The following is a 16,472-nucleotide window of genomic DNA, read 5'->3' as shown; positions in this document are numbered from 1 at the left end:
TCTGGGAACCACCAGCTCCTCTGGGTCCACGGCGGCCCCGAGTCACCTGACCCAGGCTCTCAGTCCTTTCCAAGGACTCGACCAGACATGAGGCCAGAACCACACAGCCCAGCAGCACCCACATCTCTGGGAGGTCGGAGGGCTGGGACAGCAGAGGCAGGGCTCCCTGGAAGAGCGAGCTCATGGCAGGGTGTCCTCAATTGCCTCTGATCCTGGGAATTTAATCACAAGAAACTGCTTTCTGGGACATGGGGCTTGATGTGAGGGCCAGGCAAAGCTTGAGCTGGCTGGCAAGGGTCTGGAAACGCTTTGGTGGCCTTGCTGTGGCCACAGCAGCTCTGAACTCGAGACTGGCTAATCGCTTCCTGCAGGCAGGCTCCACTCCAGCACTGACGGGTTTTAATACAAACTTCCAATTGGGCCAGTAAAGCCCTCATTAAGCTGTTTTTAAAGCATGAATTTAAGAGAGGTAAGGGTCACAGGGAGCCTTTAATTTGCAACAGCTGGCGGGAAGTGCTGCTGTGACGGAACGGGGGTCAAGCATCCAGGCCACATGAACATGCGGCTGCCTGGCCAGCCTGGGGGCAGACCTAACAGGTGGGAGTGAGGGCGGGCGCTGCTCTGCACCAGATACCCAGTGGCAGGTGACCCAACTCAGCCAGTCCGCAGCCCAGGCTCCCCACCAGACCCTTGCCTGCCCCGCTATGGCCTCCCGCACAGCCCACTTGTGTTTATTTTAAACACTGTGATTCACCACTTGAGATGCCGCCTGGAGGATCCGCTGTGCTCTCAGCTCATGTGCACAACACATGGCACAACTCACGTGGTTCACCCCCATCGGCTCCGCCGTGGAAAACACACCAGCTTAAAACTTTGTTCTACAGTAAAGCCTGTTCTCTTATGCTGTGACCTACTACAAGTTGATAAAACATGCCTTTGTAAACAAAGATGAAAACATTTTATCTTTCTCTTCTTGATCCTGCCAGAATTCGCTTTCCAGCTGGCTCTCCCGTGGACTTCATGGTTTATCGTGACTGGATGTTAACTAGTTACACGGATCATCATTTTGTCTCCAAACTGTTTGTGCTCCGTGTCTCCCTGCTGCATGGTGACTCCATCAGTGGTGCTGGTGGAGTTACTTGGATCTCGTCTCTTATGGCGCCCACTGTGTAGCCTGGACGCCAACAAAACTGAGGATGGCTGAACAGCTTGGGGAACCAGATCACATTTAGGACTCATGTAAAATAATTGTGATAGTGTGATTCCCAGGCACGGGAAGAAGCAACAAGGGAAAACATTTCCTGGATCATAGTGGTAAGTAATAAGACGGAGGATCCAGAGAATCTTTAATTATCAACAGGGCCTAATCTGGAAATTAGCAGCTGGAGCAGCGTATCAACAGGAACTTTCGCCTGACTCAGGACGAGCCTCCAGTATCATGGGACAAAACTTGGTCATGTAATGTCTCCCAAATATTGGTCGAATTCCAGATCAAGAGGAGGAAACTGAGAAATGGAGTATTTCCTGCCAGATCAGTAAACAAAGGCTGTCACGGTCGTCACCGATTGCACCCCTTCAACATGAGCTGGTGAGCCCCAAGGATACTCAGGATGTGGAAACTCGGGACACTGGCGCCAAGAGCTGAGGTGCCCATCAAGGAATGATTCAGTGAGTGCAGACTCATGTGTCTTCCCACACACAGAGAAGCGCTGAACTCGGCATATCTGGTTTTCTTTAATTTACAATAATCTTCTGACGTTCAGACTCAGTTCAGTTCAGTCGCTTAATTGTGTCTGACTCTTCGTGACCCCATGGACTGCAGCACGCCAGGCCTTCCTGTCCATCACCAACTCCTGGAGCTTACTCAAACTCATGTCCATTGAGTCGGTGATGCCATCCAACCATCTCATCCTCTGTCGTCCCCTTCTCCTCCCACTTTCGATCTTTCCCAGCATCAGGGTCTTTTCTAAGGAATCAGTTCTTTGCATCAGGTGCCCAAAGTATTGGAGTTTCAGCTTCAGCATCAGTCCTTCAGGACTGATCTCCTCTAGGATGGACTGGTTTGATCTTGCAGTCCAAGGGACTCTCCAAGAGTCTTCTCCAACACCACAGTTCAAAAGCATCAATTCTTTGGCGCTCAGTTTTCTTTATGGTCCAATTCTCACATCCATACATCACTACTGGACAAACGATATCTTTGACTAGATGGACCTTTGTTAGCAAAGTAATGTCTCTGCTTTTTAATATGCTGTCTAGGTTGGTCACAGCTTTTCTTCCAAGGAGCAAGCGTCTTTAATTTTATGGCTGCAGTCACCATCTGCAGTGATTTTGAAGCCCCCAAAAATAAAGTCAGCCACTGTTTCCCCATCTATTTGCCATGAAGTGATGGGACTGGATGGCCTGATCTTCATTTTTTGAATGCTGAGTTTTAAGTCAACTTTTTCACTCTCCTCTTTCACTTTCATCAAGAGGCTGTTTAGTTCCTCTTCACTTTCTGCCGTTAAGGGTGGTGTCATCTGTGTATCTGAGGATATTGATGTTTCAACTGGCAATCTTGATTCCAGCCTGTGCTTCATCCAGCCCAGCATTTCTCATGATGTACTCTGCATATAAGTTAAATAAGCAAGGTGACAATATACAGCCTTGACGTACTCCTTTTCCTACTTGGAACCAGTCTGTTGTTTATGCCCTGTTCTAACTGTTGCTTCTTGACTTGCATACAGATTTCTCAGGAGGCAGGTAAGGTGGTCTGGTATTCCCATCTCCTGAAGGATTTTCCACTGTTTGTGGTGATCCACACAGTCAAAGGCTTTGGTGTAATCAATAAAGCAGAAATAGATGTTTTTCTGGAACTCTCTTGCTTTCTCTCTGATCCAACAGATGTTGGCAATTTGATCCCTGGTTCCCCTGTCTTTTCTAAATCCAGCTTGAATGTCTGAAAGTTCTTGGTTCACATACTGTTGAAGCCTGGGTTGGAGAATTTTGAACGTTACTTTGCTAGCAGGTAAGATGAGTGCAATTGTGCAGTAGTTTGAGCATTCTTTGGCACTGCCCTTCTTTGGGATTGGAATGAAAACTGACCTTCTCCAGTCCTGTGGCCACTGCTGAGTTTTCCAAATTTGCTAGCATATTGAGTGCAGCACATTCACAACATCATCTTTTAGGATTTGAAATAGCTCAACTGGAATTCCATCACCTCCACTAGCTTTGTTCGTAGTGATGCTTCCTAACGCCCACTTGACTTTGCATTTCAGGATGTCTGGCTCTAGGTGAGTGATCACACCATCGTGGTTATCTGGGTCATTAAGGTCTTTTTTGTATAGTTCTGTGTATTCATGTCACTTCATCTTAATATCTTCTGCTTCTGTTAGGTCCATACCATTTCTGTCCTTTATTGAATCCATCTTTGCATGAAATGTTCCCTTGGTATCTCTAATTTTCTTGAAGAGATCTCTAGTCTTTCCTATTCTATTGTTTTCGTCTATTTCTTTGCATTGATCACTAAGGAAGGCTTCCTTATCTTTTCTTGCTAGTCTTTGGAACTCTGCATTCAGATGGGTATATCTTTCCTTTTCTCCTTTGCCTTTAGCTTCTCTCCTCTTCTCAGCTATACTACCGGCCCTTTGTTGCAAAACTTCTACATAACCTGGCTACTGCCTTGGCCCCCTTGGAGGAGTTCTCTCAGGGTTACTAGAGATGCTGCCTCCTCGGCCTAAGTCCTAAAAACTCCTGCCTGATACATGACTCCCACTTTCAGGCTGTGACTGTCTTTCAGGCCCACATCTTCAGGGTTGTTAGTGTTTTCCTCAGGTGTGTCCACTCTGCAGCAGGCCCATTTCTGTGGGCTGTGCATCTCCAGTATCTTTCATGGTGTCAAACACCGTGTGTACAGAAACAGCAGCTACTGTGGTAAAAATAATCACCCAGAAACGCGCCCCCTCCGTGGGCTGTGGCCTGCGCCGCCGCCCTGAGGACCGCAGGCTGCCCAGTGTCTCAGCACGGCTGCTGCACCGCCAGTTAGTTTACACTTGACTTCCTGCTCCCTGTAAACTTCAGTCTTGTCCCTGCTTCTCCGTCCTGCCCTTGTAGATCCCCTGGATGGGCCCTGAGTACTGGTGCCCCGGCTGCAAGTACACTTTAGTAGGGATACAATGTCCACCATTAACTTCTCAAACCTACCTGCAGTTCACACCGAGTCGCTCCACAGAGGGGGAGGGTCCTGCCCCCACCCTGCCTGTCACAGGCGCCTCCTTGCAAGACACGTGGCTACTTTCGCTTTAAACCTTCCTGTACTTCATTTTTTAAATCTCTCTATTTATCTGGCTGTGACCTTTGGTGCAGCATACAGACTCTAGCTGCAGTCAGCTCGGTTCAGTCTCTCAGTTGTGTCTGACTCTGTGACCCCATGGACTGCAGCACGCCGGGCCTCCCTGTTCATCACCATCCCTTGGAGTTTGCTCAGACTCATGTCCACTGAGTCAGTGATGCCATCCAGCCATCTCATCCTCTGTCGTCCCCTTCCTCTGCCTTCAGTCTCTCTGGCATCAGGGCCTTTTCCAGTGAGTCAGCCACATCAAGTGGCCAAAGGATTGGAGTTTCAGGTTCAGCATCAGTCCTTCCAGTTGCATTGGCTTCACCGCCCCAAGGCATGTGGGATCTTAGTTTCCCAACCAGGAATCAAACCCATGTCCCATGCATTGGGAAGTGGATTCTGTACCCCTGGCCCACCAAGAAAGCCCCTGTCCTGTGTTTTAGAGCAGGAGAGGAGGAAACACAGGTTTTGTGTCCTGGGCATGGCTGGTTCCCCTCCTGCCACCCCTGCCCCTGGAATGCGCCTCCACAAATAGTGCCCCTTGGCCCCCTGCACCTGTCCTCCGAGGTGAAACGCCCTTAGGGGCTCCCTGTTCCCCCCATCCAAAGGCTGGGCTCTGCTCCTCAGTCCAGGTCCCTGGCCTGGTGGCTCCTCCTCCATTTATTCCTGACCCCGCCCCCTGCATCCAGCCCTACCCGTGAGCTTTTATTCCAGACATTGTAGTTTTTTCCCCTGCGGCCCTGGTCCTTTATCCCCGTGTGCTTGGCATCCTGCTATGGGTAAGGGTGTGACACTCATGGGAGAGCACGTCTGTTGTTTCAACTGTGCGGGCAGCCCCTGGCAGTCCACTCTGGCTGGGCAGCCTGGTGTCCCCTGTACATGCGTGTGCAGGCCTGGGGTCAGCAGGACTGGCCCGAGTGCACAGAAGAATCTATGGCTCCTCCTCTGGCTCCCCCCCACACCCAGATCCTCCTGGATCCTCAGAACCAAAGAGGACAGGCTTCCCTCAGAGGACCGTATGCCCACGCCAGCCTTCAAGAAGCGCTCACACTCACAGAGACCCCACCCAAGTCTCCACCCCGACACCCCCACCTCCATCCTCACCCAGGGCCTCTGTCCAGCGCCGGCCCTGCCCCACGGCCATTCTTCCCTTGGGAGCCCACTGGACAGAACCCAAAGGGAACCCACACAGAACTGAAGAGAGATGCTGGGTGCTACTATGTCCCAGTAATGGCTGCAAGACAGTCCAGGGAGCCCATATGCAGTCCCTGCTCGAGGCCACAAGCTCCAGGTCCCCTGTCCTGCTCATCGCAGGTAGCCCTGCTCTGCTGGTGAGGGAGTGACCTTTGAGGAGTGAAGCTGAAGACATTGACCTCCGACAGAGGCCAGACAGAGAGCATGACGGGGGTGGTCCTGGATGCCGAGGTGAGGCCAGCACAGGAGATCGCCCCTACCACCACCCAGCGCGGGAGGTCGCCACGCCCCCCACCACCCAGTGCAGGCCTCAGGGCCACAGGGAGCCCCTGCTTCTGCTCCCAAGCTCAGAGGATTGGGGTCCAGACTGGCCGCACTCCCCAAGCCCTGCATTTCTGCCAACTCGGGGGCCCGTGGGGTGGTGCTACCCGCAGAGCACAGCAGGACCTGCAGTCTCCCGGCAGAAACCCAGGAAGACCCAAGCCCGTGCGGCCCCAGGAATCCTGCACCTTCTGGGGTGTCTCCATGCACGCTGGGGAGTGAGGGCCGGCCTGCAGGGCACTGTGGCCCTCCAGTCACTAGCAGGAACACCAGTGCCGACGTCCTGGATGCCCGCTGGGTGCCCACAGCCAGCATGGGAGGCGTGATGGGTGGAGGTGCGAGGCGGCATCTGGCCTCATCTGGCAGAGACCACGGGTGAGGACACAGGCCCGAGGCAGCTGGTGCAGCCGTGGGAGAGGAGACCCGCCGGCATGCGCAGCCGACACCCAGATTATGTGACCGCCACTTACCAAAGGAGTACCTGAAAGACAAGAGGAGAAGAGCTGTCACCAAACAGCTTCTAATTAATGCATCGCTTTACCTGCAAAAGAAAGACTGACCCACTGTCTCCAAACAGAACGGGCACAGGTTACAGAGGTCAGAGGTCACATTACTGGGCCACAAGGAAGAAGGGCCCTCAGGTGGCAGAGCAGAGCGGAAGCTAGGGGGAGAGCGGCCTTCAGAGGTCTCAGTGGAGGTGAACCTGAGGAAAGTCTGCACTCAAGTGTCTGAGTGGAGGGCTCGCTGAGGCGCACCTGCCCTGGGCGTCTGAGTGCAGGTGAGGTGAGGGGAGACCTGCACTTGTTTACTGAACCTGGGGCACACCTTAGGTCCCCAGGTAACCGTCACTGACAGGAGTTTCTTACTGGCCCCACCGCACAGTCGCACTGCAGGGCTATGCCCACAGCAGGGGATGAGTAAGTATGTTTGGAAAAGTACATGTAACGCTCTTCACCCCTGAACAACCTGGCGCCAGCTGGGCTGTTGCTTCTGCAGTGGAGTGGTTTTTCTTAGAGGTTTGGTGAGAAGCCTGTGTAGATAAGGCGCATGCAATTCTGATCCCCGTTCAAAGATCACCTGCGCTTGGTTTCACTGCAAAGATTTCCTTCAAGCACCATGAAAATGTCCTACCCCAGAATCATTCATTTCAAATGACACCCCGTTCCGCTGAGCACTGATTATCAGAAAAGCAGCCCTAAGGGAGGACGTGTCACACATGCCTTCCCTGAGGGAGTTCCCTGTGCCCTGGGGAGGACACACGTGTGTGAACCCCAGGTCACGGGAGGGAGCCCCACGATGTAACATGAGTGGACCCAGGACACTCCTCACACCACGAATCCTCTCCTCCAGTCAACACGACGCCAGCACGCAGACCCCAGGATAAAGGGCACGACTGCCCGGCTCAGCGAGTGCCCAGGAAGTGAGAGGACCAGGCATTGGCCTTGGCTGCACCACGGATAAGCCACACGCCTGTTTGGTGGTGGCAGCCGGACGCGCGGAGGCCACAGGTGTCCCCAGCCGTGTGAGGCACAGACAGGACACGGAGAGCGGTGCCGAGGGTGAGTGGGGACGCAGGCTGAGGAAACGTTTTAGAGGTAGATGGTGGCTATTCTTGCACAAGTTAAATAGTTACACTTCGTGGTATGTAAATAGAGATGCTTTAAGACAAACATTTGTTCGATGAAGTATTGACACGTGAAAGGACAGGGAGTCCGAGATTTGCAAGACCCTAGTAAGGGGACAGCAGGTCCGAGGGGACCCCAAGCGCCTGTTTCCTACATCAGGCACCTTCCCCCAGAGAAGGTAGGACACAGACGCCATCAGCCTGGCAACCAGGCACACAGTGAGGCCAGGGGCCCTTCCTCATGGAGTTGGGGTGCTCCTCCATCCAGCCTGAGAGAGGTGGGCTTCCCACAGGGAACACCGCTTGGAGGAGGACGACAGGAAACGGCTTGTGCTCTCTGCTGAGCAGGAGCCTGAGCTTCCACAGTAAACCCTTTACAACAGCCAGTCACATGCTGCCTGATGGAAGAAGTAAGTTCTCCCAATAAGTGACATTGGTGAGCAGAGGAGAGGAAGGGGCTGACTGTCCAAACCTCACGGAGTGGACGCTACCGGTGTCCCTCAGAACCAGCTGGAGGAGCCTGGGAGCTGACAGGGCCGCTGGCCGGCCCGGCCCCCGCCCACAGCCGGGCCGTGAGAGCACCCCTCTGTGGATTTGATGACGGGCCTCTGCTGAGGGCGCTAGGAAACGCCTTCTCGTATCTGCACCTATTCTGAATTTTAAATCTCAAGGCTGCCTGATACAAGGTTTTTAAATATAGATAGTTACATCTAATTACGTGAAAAGATAAAAGGTATTCATTAGACTTTTACAGCTTTTACTGTATTTTTAACAGCTGGAACTTATGTTAGAAGAGGTGGCCATTCACAGAACGAGTTTGGGGGATGGTCTATTGTTCTGGTTTTTAAAGAAACTCAGGTGCACCCTACTCTAAGAGATTCCGATTTTGCTCCCAAATGGTTTGTGTTAGCGCCTCACCTCCAACTGTCTGCTAGAGACAACATTGCCACTGCCACCGAAGGTGGCCCACAGGTCACTCATCTCCACAGGAAGGAAGGCAGAGAACTGAGGAGGGGGAGCCCCCCAACCCCACTTCTGTGTATGCAGGCCTTGGCCTCGAGTCACCCAGAGGCCTTTGCGCCAGGTGACTGGAACACTGAACCAGGTTCCTGGCAATGTTTCACTTTGTAGGAGGGCATCAGGGATAAATATTTTATCTGCTCTCCCCTGGCTGGTGGCAGGGGGCGAGGGGGGGGCCGCGTTGAATCTGCATAACTTTCCCACTTCCTGCCTGTGCAGAGGAGCACTTCTCCACTCGGGAAGCAGGTGGACGGGAATTTCTAACAAAGCGGGTTCTTTCAGGCTAAGCCTGTGAGCGCCCCTGTAGACAGCTGAACAGGAGCAGCGCCGGACGGGGAGGCCAGAGGAGCTAAAGCAGCAGCCTGGCCATGTAGCCAGTGGGTGGAGGCCCCTCCTCCCCAGGCCAAGGAACACAGGAGTCACCATGGCACAGAAGGCCACGTCCAGCGCCGTCGGCGGGAGCAGAGAAGGCTCGTGTCACGTCCGACGACCACAGGCAGTGGGGAGCCACCATTCCCGCAAGGCCTTGGGGTGTCCCCATGGGGACAGGGCCCCGCTGCACAGCCATGTGGTGGGGATGGCACTGTGCTGCTGCCCAGACCTCAAAAAACCATAGCACCAAATCCACTTCTCCACATCAAATCCATCTACACTGGGGCTGCAGGCAGGAGAGCCTGGATGTCTTGGCATCTCAGGCCAAGATAAAGTTTTCCTCCTTAGCGGCCACGATGCAGGGGTCCCTACGCACCTCTGCGGCCCTCGGGCACCAGCTCCCAGCCCTTTGAAGTCGATCCTTCATCTCTTCTGCCAGGGGCGAGTGCCAAGGCGGCTTCCTCTGCAGGAAGGGACTCCCGGAGCGCCCAACCTCGCTCCAAGTTTCCAGAGATAATCCTTTCTTCCTTGTGGGGGCCGGGAAGACGGGGAGCGGGGAGGGTGGCCACACACCGCCTTAAGCACAACAAAGAAGCCCTTCAGGATTCCTGCCACAGCCAAGCACAGATAACAGAACCAGAAACCCAGCCTCTGGGGGAGCTGACACTAACCGAGAAGCCTGGGGCCAAAGGGACAACTCAGGCTTCCCACGCATCTGAGCAGGACAGCACTGGGCCGGTCAGTCCCTGTGAGTCACTCGTGTTTTACACAGCAGAAGCCCCTGAGCTCTGGCTCTGTGTCTCTTCAGTGTCCCTGATCCCCAGGACACTCAACTCCCCCCATCGCACAGTCCCCCAGCACAGGAGGCAGGCAACATGGTCTCAGGTGCGGCCGTGATACTCCCAACAGAATCAAAGTTTCTCCCGAAGCAGGAGGCTCCTGGGTCTGGGCTGAATGTGATCAACAGTGCCCCCACAGCCTCAGAAAACAGGTGGTCTTTTCTGAACTCATATAAGAAGACAGTTTGCTCACTCGCTCCTGGTGCCAGGAGGCCTTGCTAGGCTCAGCATAACGCCCCTGGGGCCCCAAGTCACCATGCCTGCCTCCCAGGTGCCCCATCCACCCTCTTACCAGATCTGTCCCACGTTGACCAGGGACATGTAGAGGGCCCAGAGGGCAGCCATGAGGACCATATTGGCGCAGCCGGAGACCAGGATAAATGAGGAGATGCCCAGCCCAAGGAGAGCCAGGGCGTCCAGGTTGGCATCCATGTGAGACCAGTCCAGCAGCCAGAGGATGGTGGGGGCGTAGCTCAGGGCATCCCAGCTGACTCGCCCCCCGAAGTGCCGCTGCACGCTCTGCAGGTACGTCCTGCACGGCAGCAGTCCCCTGTCTCCAATCAGCTGCTTGTTCTGATGGAAGGCCACCAAGAATGCCACAACTGGAAGGAAGAGAAGACGGAGCAGTGTGAGCAGGAGCACAGCCATCTGCGGACGCTTCCTGGACGTGCGGGGCTTGGCCACGGGAGGAGACTGGGCAGGGTCTGAGCAGCGGTTTAGAATCAAAGTGTGGAGTCGAGGAGTCTGGGTGTTTCACAAGTCTCTGGGGAGAGGGTTGAAGACCCAACCCAGAAAGTCACAGGGCACAGGTATATGTACACATACCTGTGTGCGCTGCTCCTGCTTGTACACGATGTGTATGTGCATATCCAACACGCACGCATCCATATGAAAGATGTGACTGGCTGCATGAAACGGTTAGGTAACCGTCCCAGAATGAACTTTGCTTAAAGAAAATTTACAATAAAACACGTCGGAAACGTAGAAAGGTCTCAAATCTAAACTTCTACTTTAAGAAATCAGAAAAAAGAGATTACATAGAAAACAAACATCAGAAAAGACATTTTTAAAAAGAGGTGACTTCAATGAAATCGAGAACAGGAAAAAGAAAATCAAACCATCAAAATTTTATCATTCTGCGATAAGAAGAATATAATTGATAGAAGTCTAGTCAGAATAACCAAGAAAAGGAGAGAAGACACCAATATCAGGGATGAAAAAAGGGACACTGCTAGATTTCACAGACAAAAAGATAATACAGGAATACTACAAATCTTAGATCATAAATTTGATGACTTAGATGAAACAGACCAATTACTTGAAATACATAAACTACCAAAACTCACAAAGGAAGAAATAAAGATAATACATCATAACCAACCAATTTCATCTCAGAAATGCAAGGCTGGTTCAACTCTCAAAGAACAACCAATGTAATCACCATACTAACAAGCTAAATAAGAAAACCATATGATAGCATCAATAGACACACAACAAAGTACACAAAAGAATTTATTCATTCATGATAAAATTTTTTTTTTAGCAAACTAGGACTAGAAGGCTACTTCATCAGTCTGTAAATGGTGGCTACAAAAAACCTACACCCAAGTTCATACTTAGGGATTAATGGCAATACTTTTCCCTGAAGCCTTGAAACAAAGCAAGACTATCTCTTCTGTCATTACTCCTATTAACACTCCATAGGAAATTCTAGCCAGGGCAATGAGGCAAGTATAAAAAATAAGAGTTACATAGATCAGAAAGGGAGGAAGGAAACTGTTTCTGTTAATAGACTGCCTCTGTAGAAAATCCCCCCAAATCAACCAAAATTGAAAAGAAGGAAAAAAGCCCTCATAGCACTGATAAGTGAGTTTATGCAAGTCACAGAATATACAACTGACAAACAGAAGTCAGCTGTATTACTACATACCAACAACGAACTACTGTAATCTGAATTTTTAAAAAAATCACAACAGCCACCAAACACAGGGTCTAGACTAAAAACACTGACAAAATATACACAGAATCTGTATGTGGAAAACTACAAAACATAATGAAAGAAGTCTAAGGAGATCAAAATAAGTACAAAGATTCATTGCGTTCATGAACTGGAGGAGTCAGCATTATTAAAAAGTCATTTCTCCCCAATTTGATCTATAGATTCAATGCAATCTCAATCAAAACATCCAGTAAAGTTCTCGCAGACACTGACGAGCTGATTCTAAAATATGTCTGTAAAAGTAAAGGAACTGGAATAGCCAAAATAATTCTGATAATGAACAAAGTTCGAGGCCTTATTTTACTCAACTTCAAGACTTACTACAGAGCTACGGTCATCAAGACAGTGTGGTATTAGCCAAAGTATAGACATATAAATCAATGGAGGAGAGTATAGAGCCCAGAAGTAGACCTACCCAAAGGATGCAAAGATAGCTTAATGGAGAAAGACAGTCTTTCCAATAGGTGGTGCTGGAATAACTGGCCATCACATGCAAAAAAAAATGAACCTTGATATATAACTCACATCTTATACAAAAATGTATTCAAAAAGGACCAGAGACTTAAGTGTAAAACATAATAGTATAGAACTTCCAAAAGAAAATATAGAAGAAAATGGACGTGACTTGGGTTTGGCAATAAGTTTTTAGATAAGAACAATCAAACCATGATCCATGAAAGAAAAAGCCAGTAAACTCTACCAACTGAGAAAGTTTTACTCTGTACAAGATATTTTTAAAAGAATGAAAAGACGAGTTGCAGATTAGGAAACGTATCTGTAGCTCACATATCTGATGAAAGACTTGCATCCAGAATACTCAAAGCGCCATTAAAACTCAACAAGCAAACAGACAACCCAGGTTTTCGAAGGGCAGAAGATCTGAGCAGACGCTGAAAGTCATCTGCTTCACACAGAGGATCCACAGATGGCAAATAAACACATGAAAAGATGCTCAATATCATTTGTTGTTGGGGAAACGCCAATTAAAACCACAATGCAATATCATCACACACCTATCATAACAGCCAAAATCTGAGAAACTGAAAATACCAAATGCTCCAGAGGATTCAGAACAAGGGGAACTCTCATTCCCTGCTGGTGGGACACACACGGTCCAGTCACTCTAGAGGACAGTTTGGCAGTTTCTCATAAAGTTAAACACAGATTTACCAAGAACCCAGCAATTATACTCTTAGGTATTCACCCAAGTGAACTGAAAACTTAGATTTACACAAAAGCCTACGTGTTCATAATTGCTAAAACTGGAAACATAGATGTCCCTCAGTGTTGGAATACGTAAACAAACTGTGGTGCGTTAGGGAGCATCAATGGAATGTTGATTCACTCAACAGCATGGGAGGACCTCCAGGCCGTGTTGCTGAGTAAAGGAAGCAGACCCAAAGGCTCCTGGGAAAGGCGGACCCCGGGGCCAAACACGGTCAGAGTGTGCCAGGCACTGGTGTGGGGAGCAGTTGGTGACACGCCCCGGGGGACTCTGAAGGGATGGCACTGTTCTGTCCAGTCCTGGGGTGATGGACGACTAGGCATCTGTCAAAACCCATAAAACTGTACATCACAAAACAGGAACCTTATCTAAACTATCAAAACAACCTAGCCAGGACCCCAGGGGATGCCAGGCTAGAGTGCAGAGCAGGACACGTGAGTGCAACTCTGTTGCTAACTTACAACGCGGCCAGGCGGCATGGAAGGCACGTGGCCAGGCGGCATGGAAGGCAGGAGGGAGGGCTGGCCTAATTAACTTTGGAAGTCGTTTTGAGTAAAACTATGAAATGTAAGGTCAAAGACAAAGGGCTCTGTAGAGAAACACCGGAGTCTTAAGTGGGGGTAGGCTCAGACGTGAGACTCCTGCCCAAGTTCTGGATGAACTCCTCTGGCCCTGCCCAGGCTGCAGACTCCAGGCCCGTGTCTGTGCAGACACCCCCGATGGGCCCAACACGCACCCCGTGGGAATCACCAACCCGCTGTGACCCCCAGCTCAGGCCAGAGCCTGAAGCTAAACGAGCATTCAGTGGAGGAGCTGAGCTCCTCCCCGGCCCCAGGAGGGCTCTCCCCAGACCCACAGCCTGTCCAGTCACCAGAGGACCCCAGACGAGCCCAGCCTGAGGGGCATTCACCAAACACAGGGCCAGGCCTGCTCAGAATGCCAAGGTCACAAAGAGCAGGGAAGCCTAGAGATGCCGCAGCCCCGAGGGGACAGAGGAGCCGTGACGGTGTTGCGGTGCGGGGACCCAACGGGAAGGGGCGCCAGGGGGAGGCTGGGTCGAGGCTGTGGCTTGGTCGCCCGTGTTTCCGGTGTGAGTGTGACGGACGCCTCGAGAAGCCGCTAGGGGCTCGGGGTCCAGGGACTTGCTCGGTGGTGACAGCTTTTCTGTAAACATGAGGCTTCCCCACACCTGAGGTGTGGACGCCTTCCTGGCTTGTGAGGAGCTCTGGCCCCTGTGTGGGCGTGTGTGGTGGTCGGGGACAGCTCCGTGGGTCCCAGCCTAGTTCTTGTGCCCAGGCTGCAGCAGCTGGACGAGGAGAACGTGAGCTGAGGTCCTGCACGCCCTGTCTGGAGACCAACATCGAGTGCCTGGAGGAGGTGAGCTGCCCGCCGGCTCCCTGCGCTCTTCCCAGGGTACCTGCGGGCCGCCGTGACCTAAGACAGGGCTGCCAAGAAGGGGGAGCTGCCTGTAGGGGGCACGGCTGGCCACAGGGTGTACCTGCCAGCAGGAGCAGACTGGTGACCTGGGAGCCAGGACAGGCGTGGCCCTCCCTTTGCTAGAAGGTGAGGTGCTGCCTGATTCCTGGGGCTTAGATTAGGGGCCTCGCAGGTGGGCAGTCTCTGACCTGAGTGTCACACCCACGGGCTGGGGTGCCGAGTGCGGGGGTGAGGACACAGGTGGAAAAGCGTCTTGCAGTGGCACAGAGCAATGACAGAGACTGAAAACAGTCAAGGGAAGTTTATGGAGGAGGAGCCACTCCTGGAAGACAGAGGCCAGAGGTGTTACACACGATCCCCACTGCAGGAGCTCCCAGGGAGACGCGCAGACACGCAGGACAACGGCACTAAGAACCCCGTCAGCTGTGCAGGGGGTGCAGAAGCTTAAGGCCCATCACTCAGCCTCCTGGTGGGTTACACTCAACATCAGGTGGAAGGTGTGGACCCCACGGCCTTGTGGGAAGTTCCTGGGACTTAAGAGATGCTGAGGTTGCTGGCAGTCCCCAGGAGACCTGCAGCCTCCAGAAGAGACCAACCCAGGGTGCTGCCTACTTGCCAGCCATCTCAACCAGGGACCCTCCTCCCGTGGATGGTAAACTGGTTCCTTAGGGCGGCTGACAAACTCCAATACTACTCCACATAGTGAGAAAAGGTAGGTGGAGAAAAATTTCATGCGCCAAAGCAACTCTGTGCTCAGTGCCAGGCTTAAATTATCTGCCTGATCCAGCGGTTCAGAACGGTTTCCTTCAAAGCCAGCCGGGCTCCCTGGAGGCAGAGCTGGTTCTATAAGCTGTGCTCTCTGCGCGAGGAGCCAGCGGGCTTTTCCCACTGTTAATGGCGCCGGTTTAAAGGTCTATTAGAGCCTCGCAGATTAACATTGTCTTGACTTCATCTTTCCCTAAGTGACAGCTCAAACGTTTAGAATGCCTGTTTAATCCCGTGGAGGATAGAGCATAGCAGCAAGAACTATTTTTACAGTAACTTAGAGCACTGGAGAACAGACGAGAGTCGTGGCTGAGTTCCCGCCCCCCCTCGGACCGGGCCCCGGGTGCCCACTCCGGGTTGGCAGAGGTCGCTGGGCAGAGAGCAGCACGCGCGGCCCCTTCGAAGGCGTGTGCGGAAGCGACTCAGAAATGACGCGGGGACGCCCGGTGCCCAGCGCCCTCCGGACCCGCTGGGACCGGGGTGCCCAGGGGCCGAGGCCACTCTGCCGGTGGCTGCCCCCAGCCCCGCCGGCCCCACGCTGCCACGTTCGTTCGCGAGCTCAGTTTGGCGTCGGGTGCCACTGCTGGTCTCGGGGGCTTGCGCCCCTCCGCGTGTGGGGCCCGGGGCGGGGCGCGCACACACGCTGGGGGGCCCCGGGCGCCCAGCCGTACTCTGGGGGCGGCCCGGTGGGCGAGGCCGGCGCGGGGCGCGCGGCTCTCCACCTGCTCCCACCCGGCTCGGGCCGCGCCCCGCAGGTGAGTCCACACTTGCTGCCCCGGCACCAAAGCTGCGGGGCCGCAGTCACCGCCTCGGCTCTGGTCAGCGCGGGATCGGCGGGGGGACCCCGTGGCTCGGCCGCGAACACGCCTCGGGGGCGCCCTGGGCGTGGCGGAGGGGGCGCGCGCGCAGGGGCCACACTAGGGGCCTGGCCCCGCGGACTCACAATAAACGAAAGCGAGGGCCCTCAGGAGCACGATCCTGGTCAGCCAGAAAGTGCCCGCGCGGAGGCGGGCCGGGCGGCCCTTGAGGTCGCGCCCCTGCCCCGCCGAAGCCTCGGGCTCCGGGTCCCCAGCCCCAGCCTTGCGTCTCCTCAGCGACTCCCTGGGCGCCGCCATCGCTGGGCCAGCACGGCGCATGCGCGGGGGCGCCGCGAGTCACGCCCCGCCCCGAGGCCCCGCCCACACCTGAGGCCAGGCTCGCCAGCCCGGGGCGAGCTCCTGACCCGTTGCAGCGCGCTCCCCCAGGCCCCGCAGCGTGAGCGCGTGGGAGCCTGGAGAGCTGCGCACCACCCCCGCCACCCACCTGTTCATTCACTGCCTCGGCCACCGTTGCAGGGGCCTCCTGGGCAGTCCCCTGCCTAGGCG

The 16,472-nt window shown here is 53.4% G+C and overlaps 1 protein-coding gene across 1 annotated transcript in view; it reads right to left on the bottom strand.

The window, feature by feature from the left end:
* LMF1 (lipase maturation factor 1) overlaps positions 1–16,223 on the bottom strand; it is a 49,752-nt gene extending 33,529 nt beyond the window's left edge. Inside the window, exons 1-3 of the mRNA XM_052664323.1 lie at positions 16,052–16,223; positions 9,975–10,284; positions 6,298–6,308 (exon numbers count right to left, since the gene is read on the bottom strand). Of these exons, the coding sequence (XP_052520283.1) occupies positions 6,298–6,308; positions 9,975–10,284; positions 16,052–16,223 (493 nt within the window). The remainder of the gene's footprint in view (positions 1–6,297; positions 6,309–9,974; positions 10,285–16,051) is intronic.
* Between the last annotated feature and the right edge of the window lie 249 nt (positions 16,224–16,472).

The sequence above is a fragment of the Budorcas taxicolor genome, chromosome 2 (genome assembly GCF_023091745.1).
Source record: "Budorcas taxicolor isolate Tak-1 chromosome 2, Takin1.1, whole genome shotgun sequence".
Classification (NCBI taxonomy): Eukaryota; Metazoa; Chordata; class Mammalia; order Artiodactyla; family Bovidae; genus Budorcas; species Budorcas taxicolor.
The sequence above is the reverse complement of the archived record's forward strand: the minus strand, read 5'-3'. Positions and strand labels throughout refer to the sequence as shown.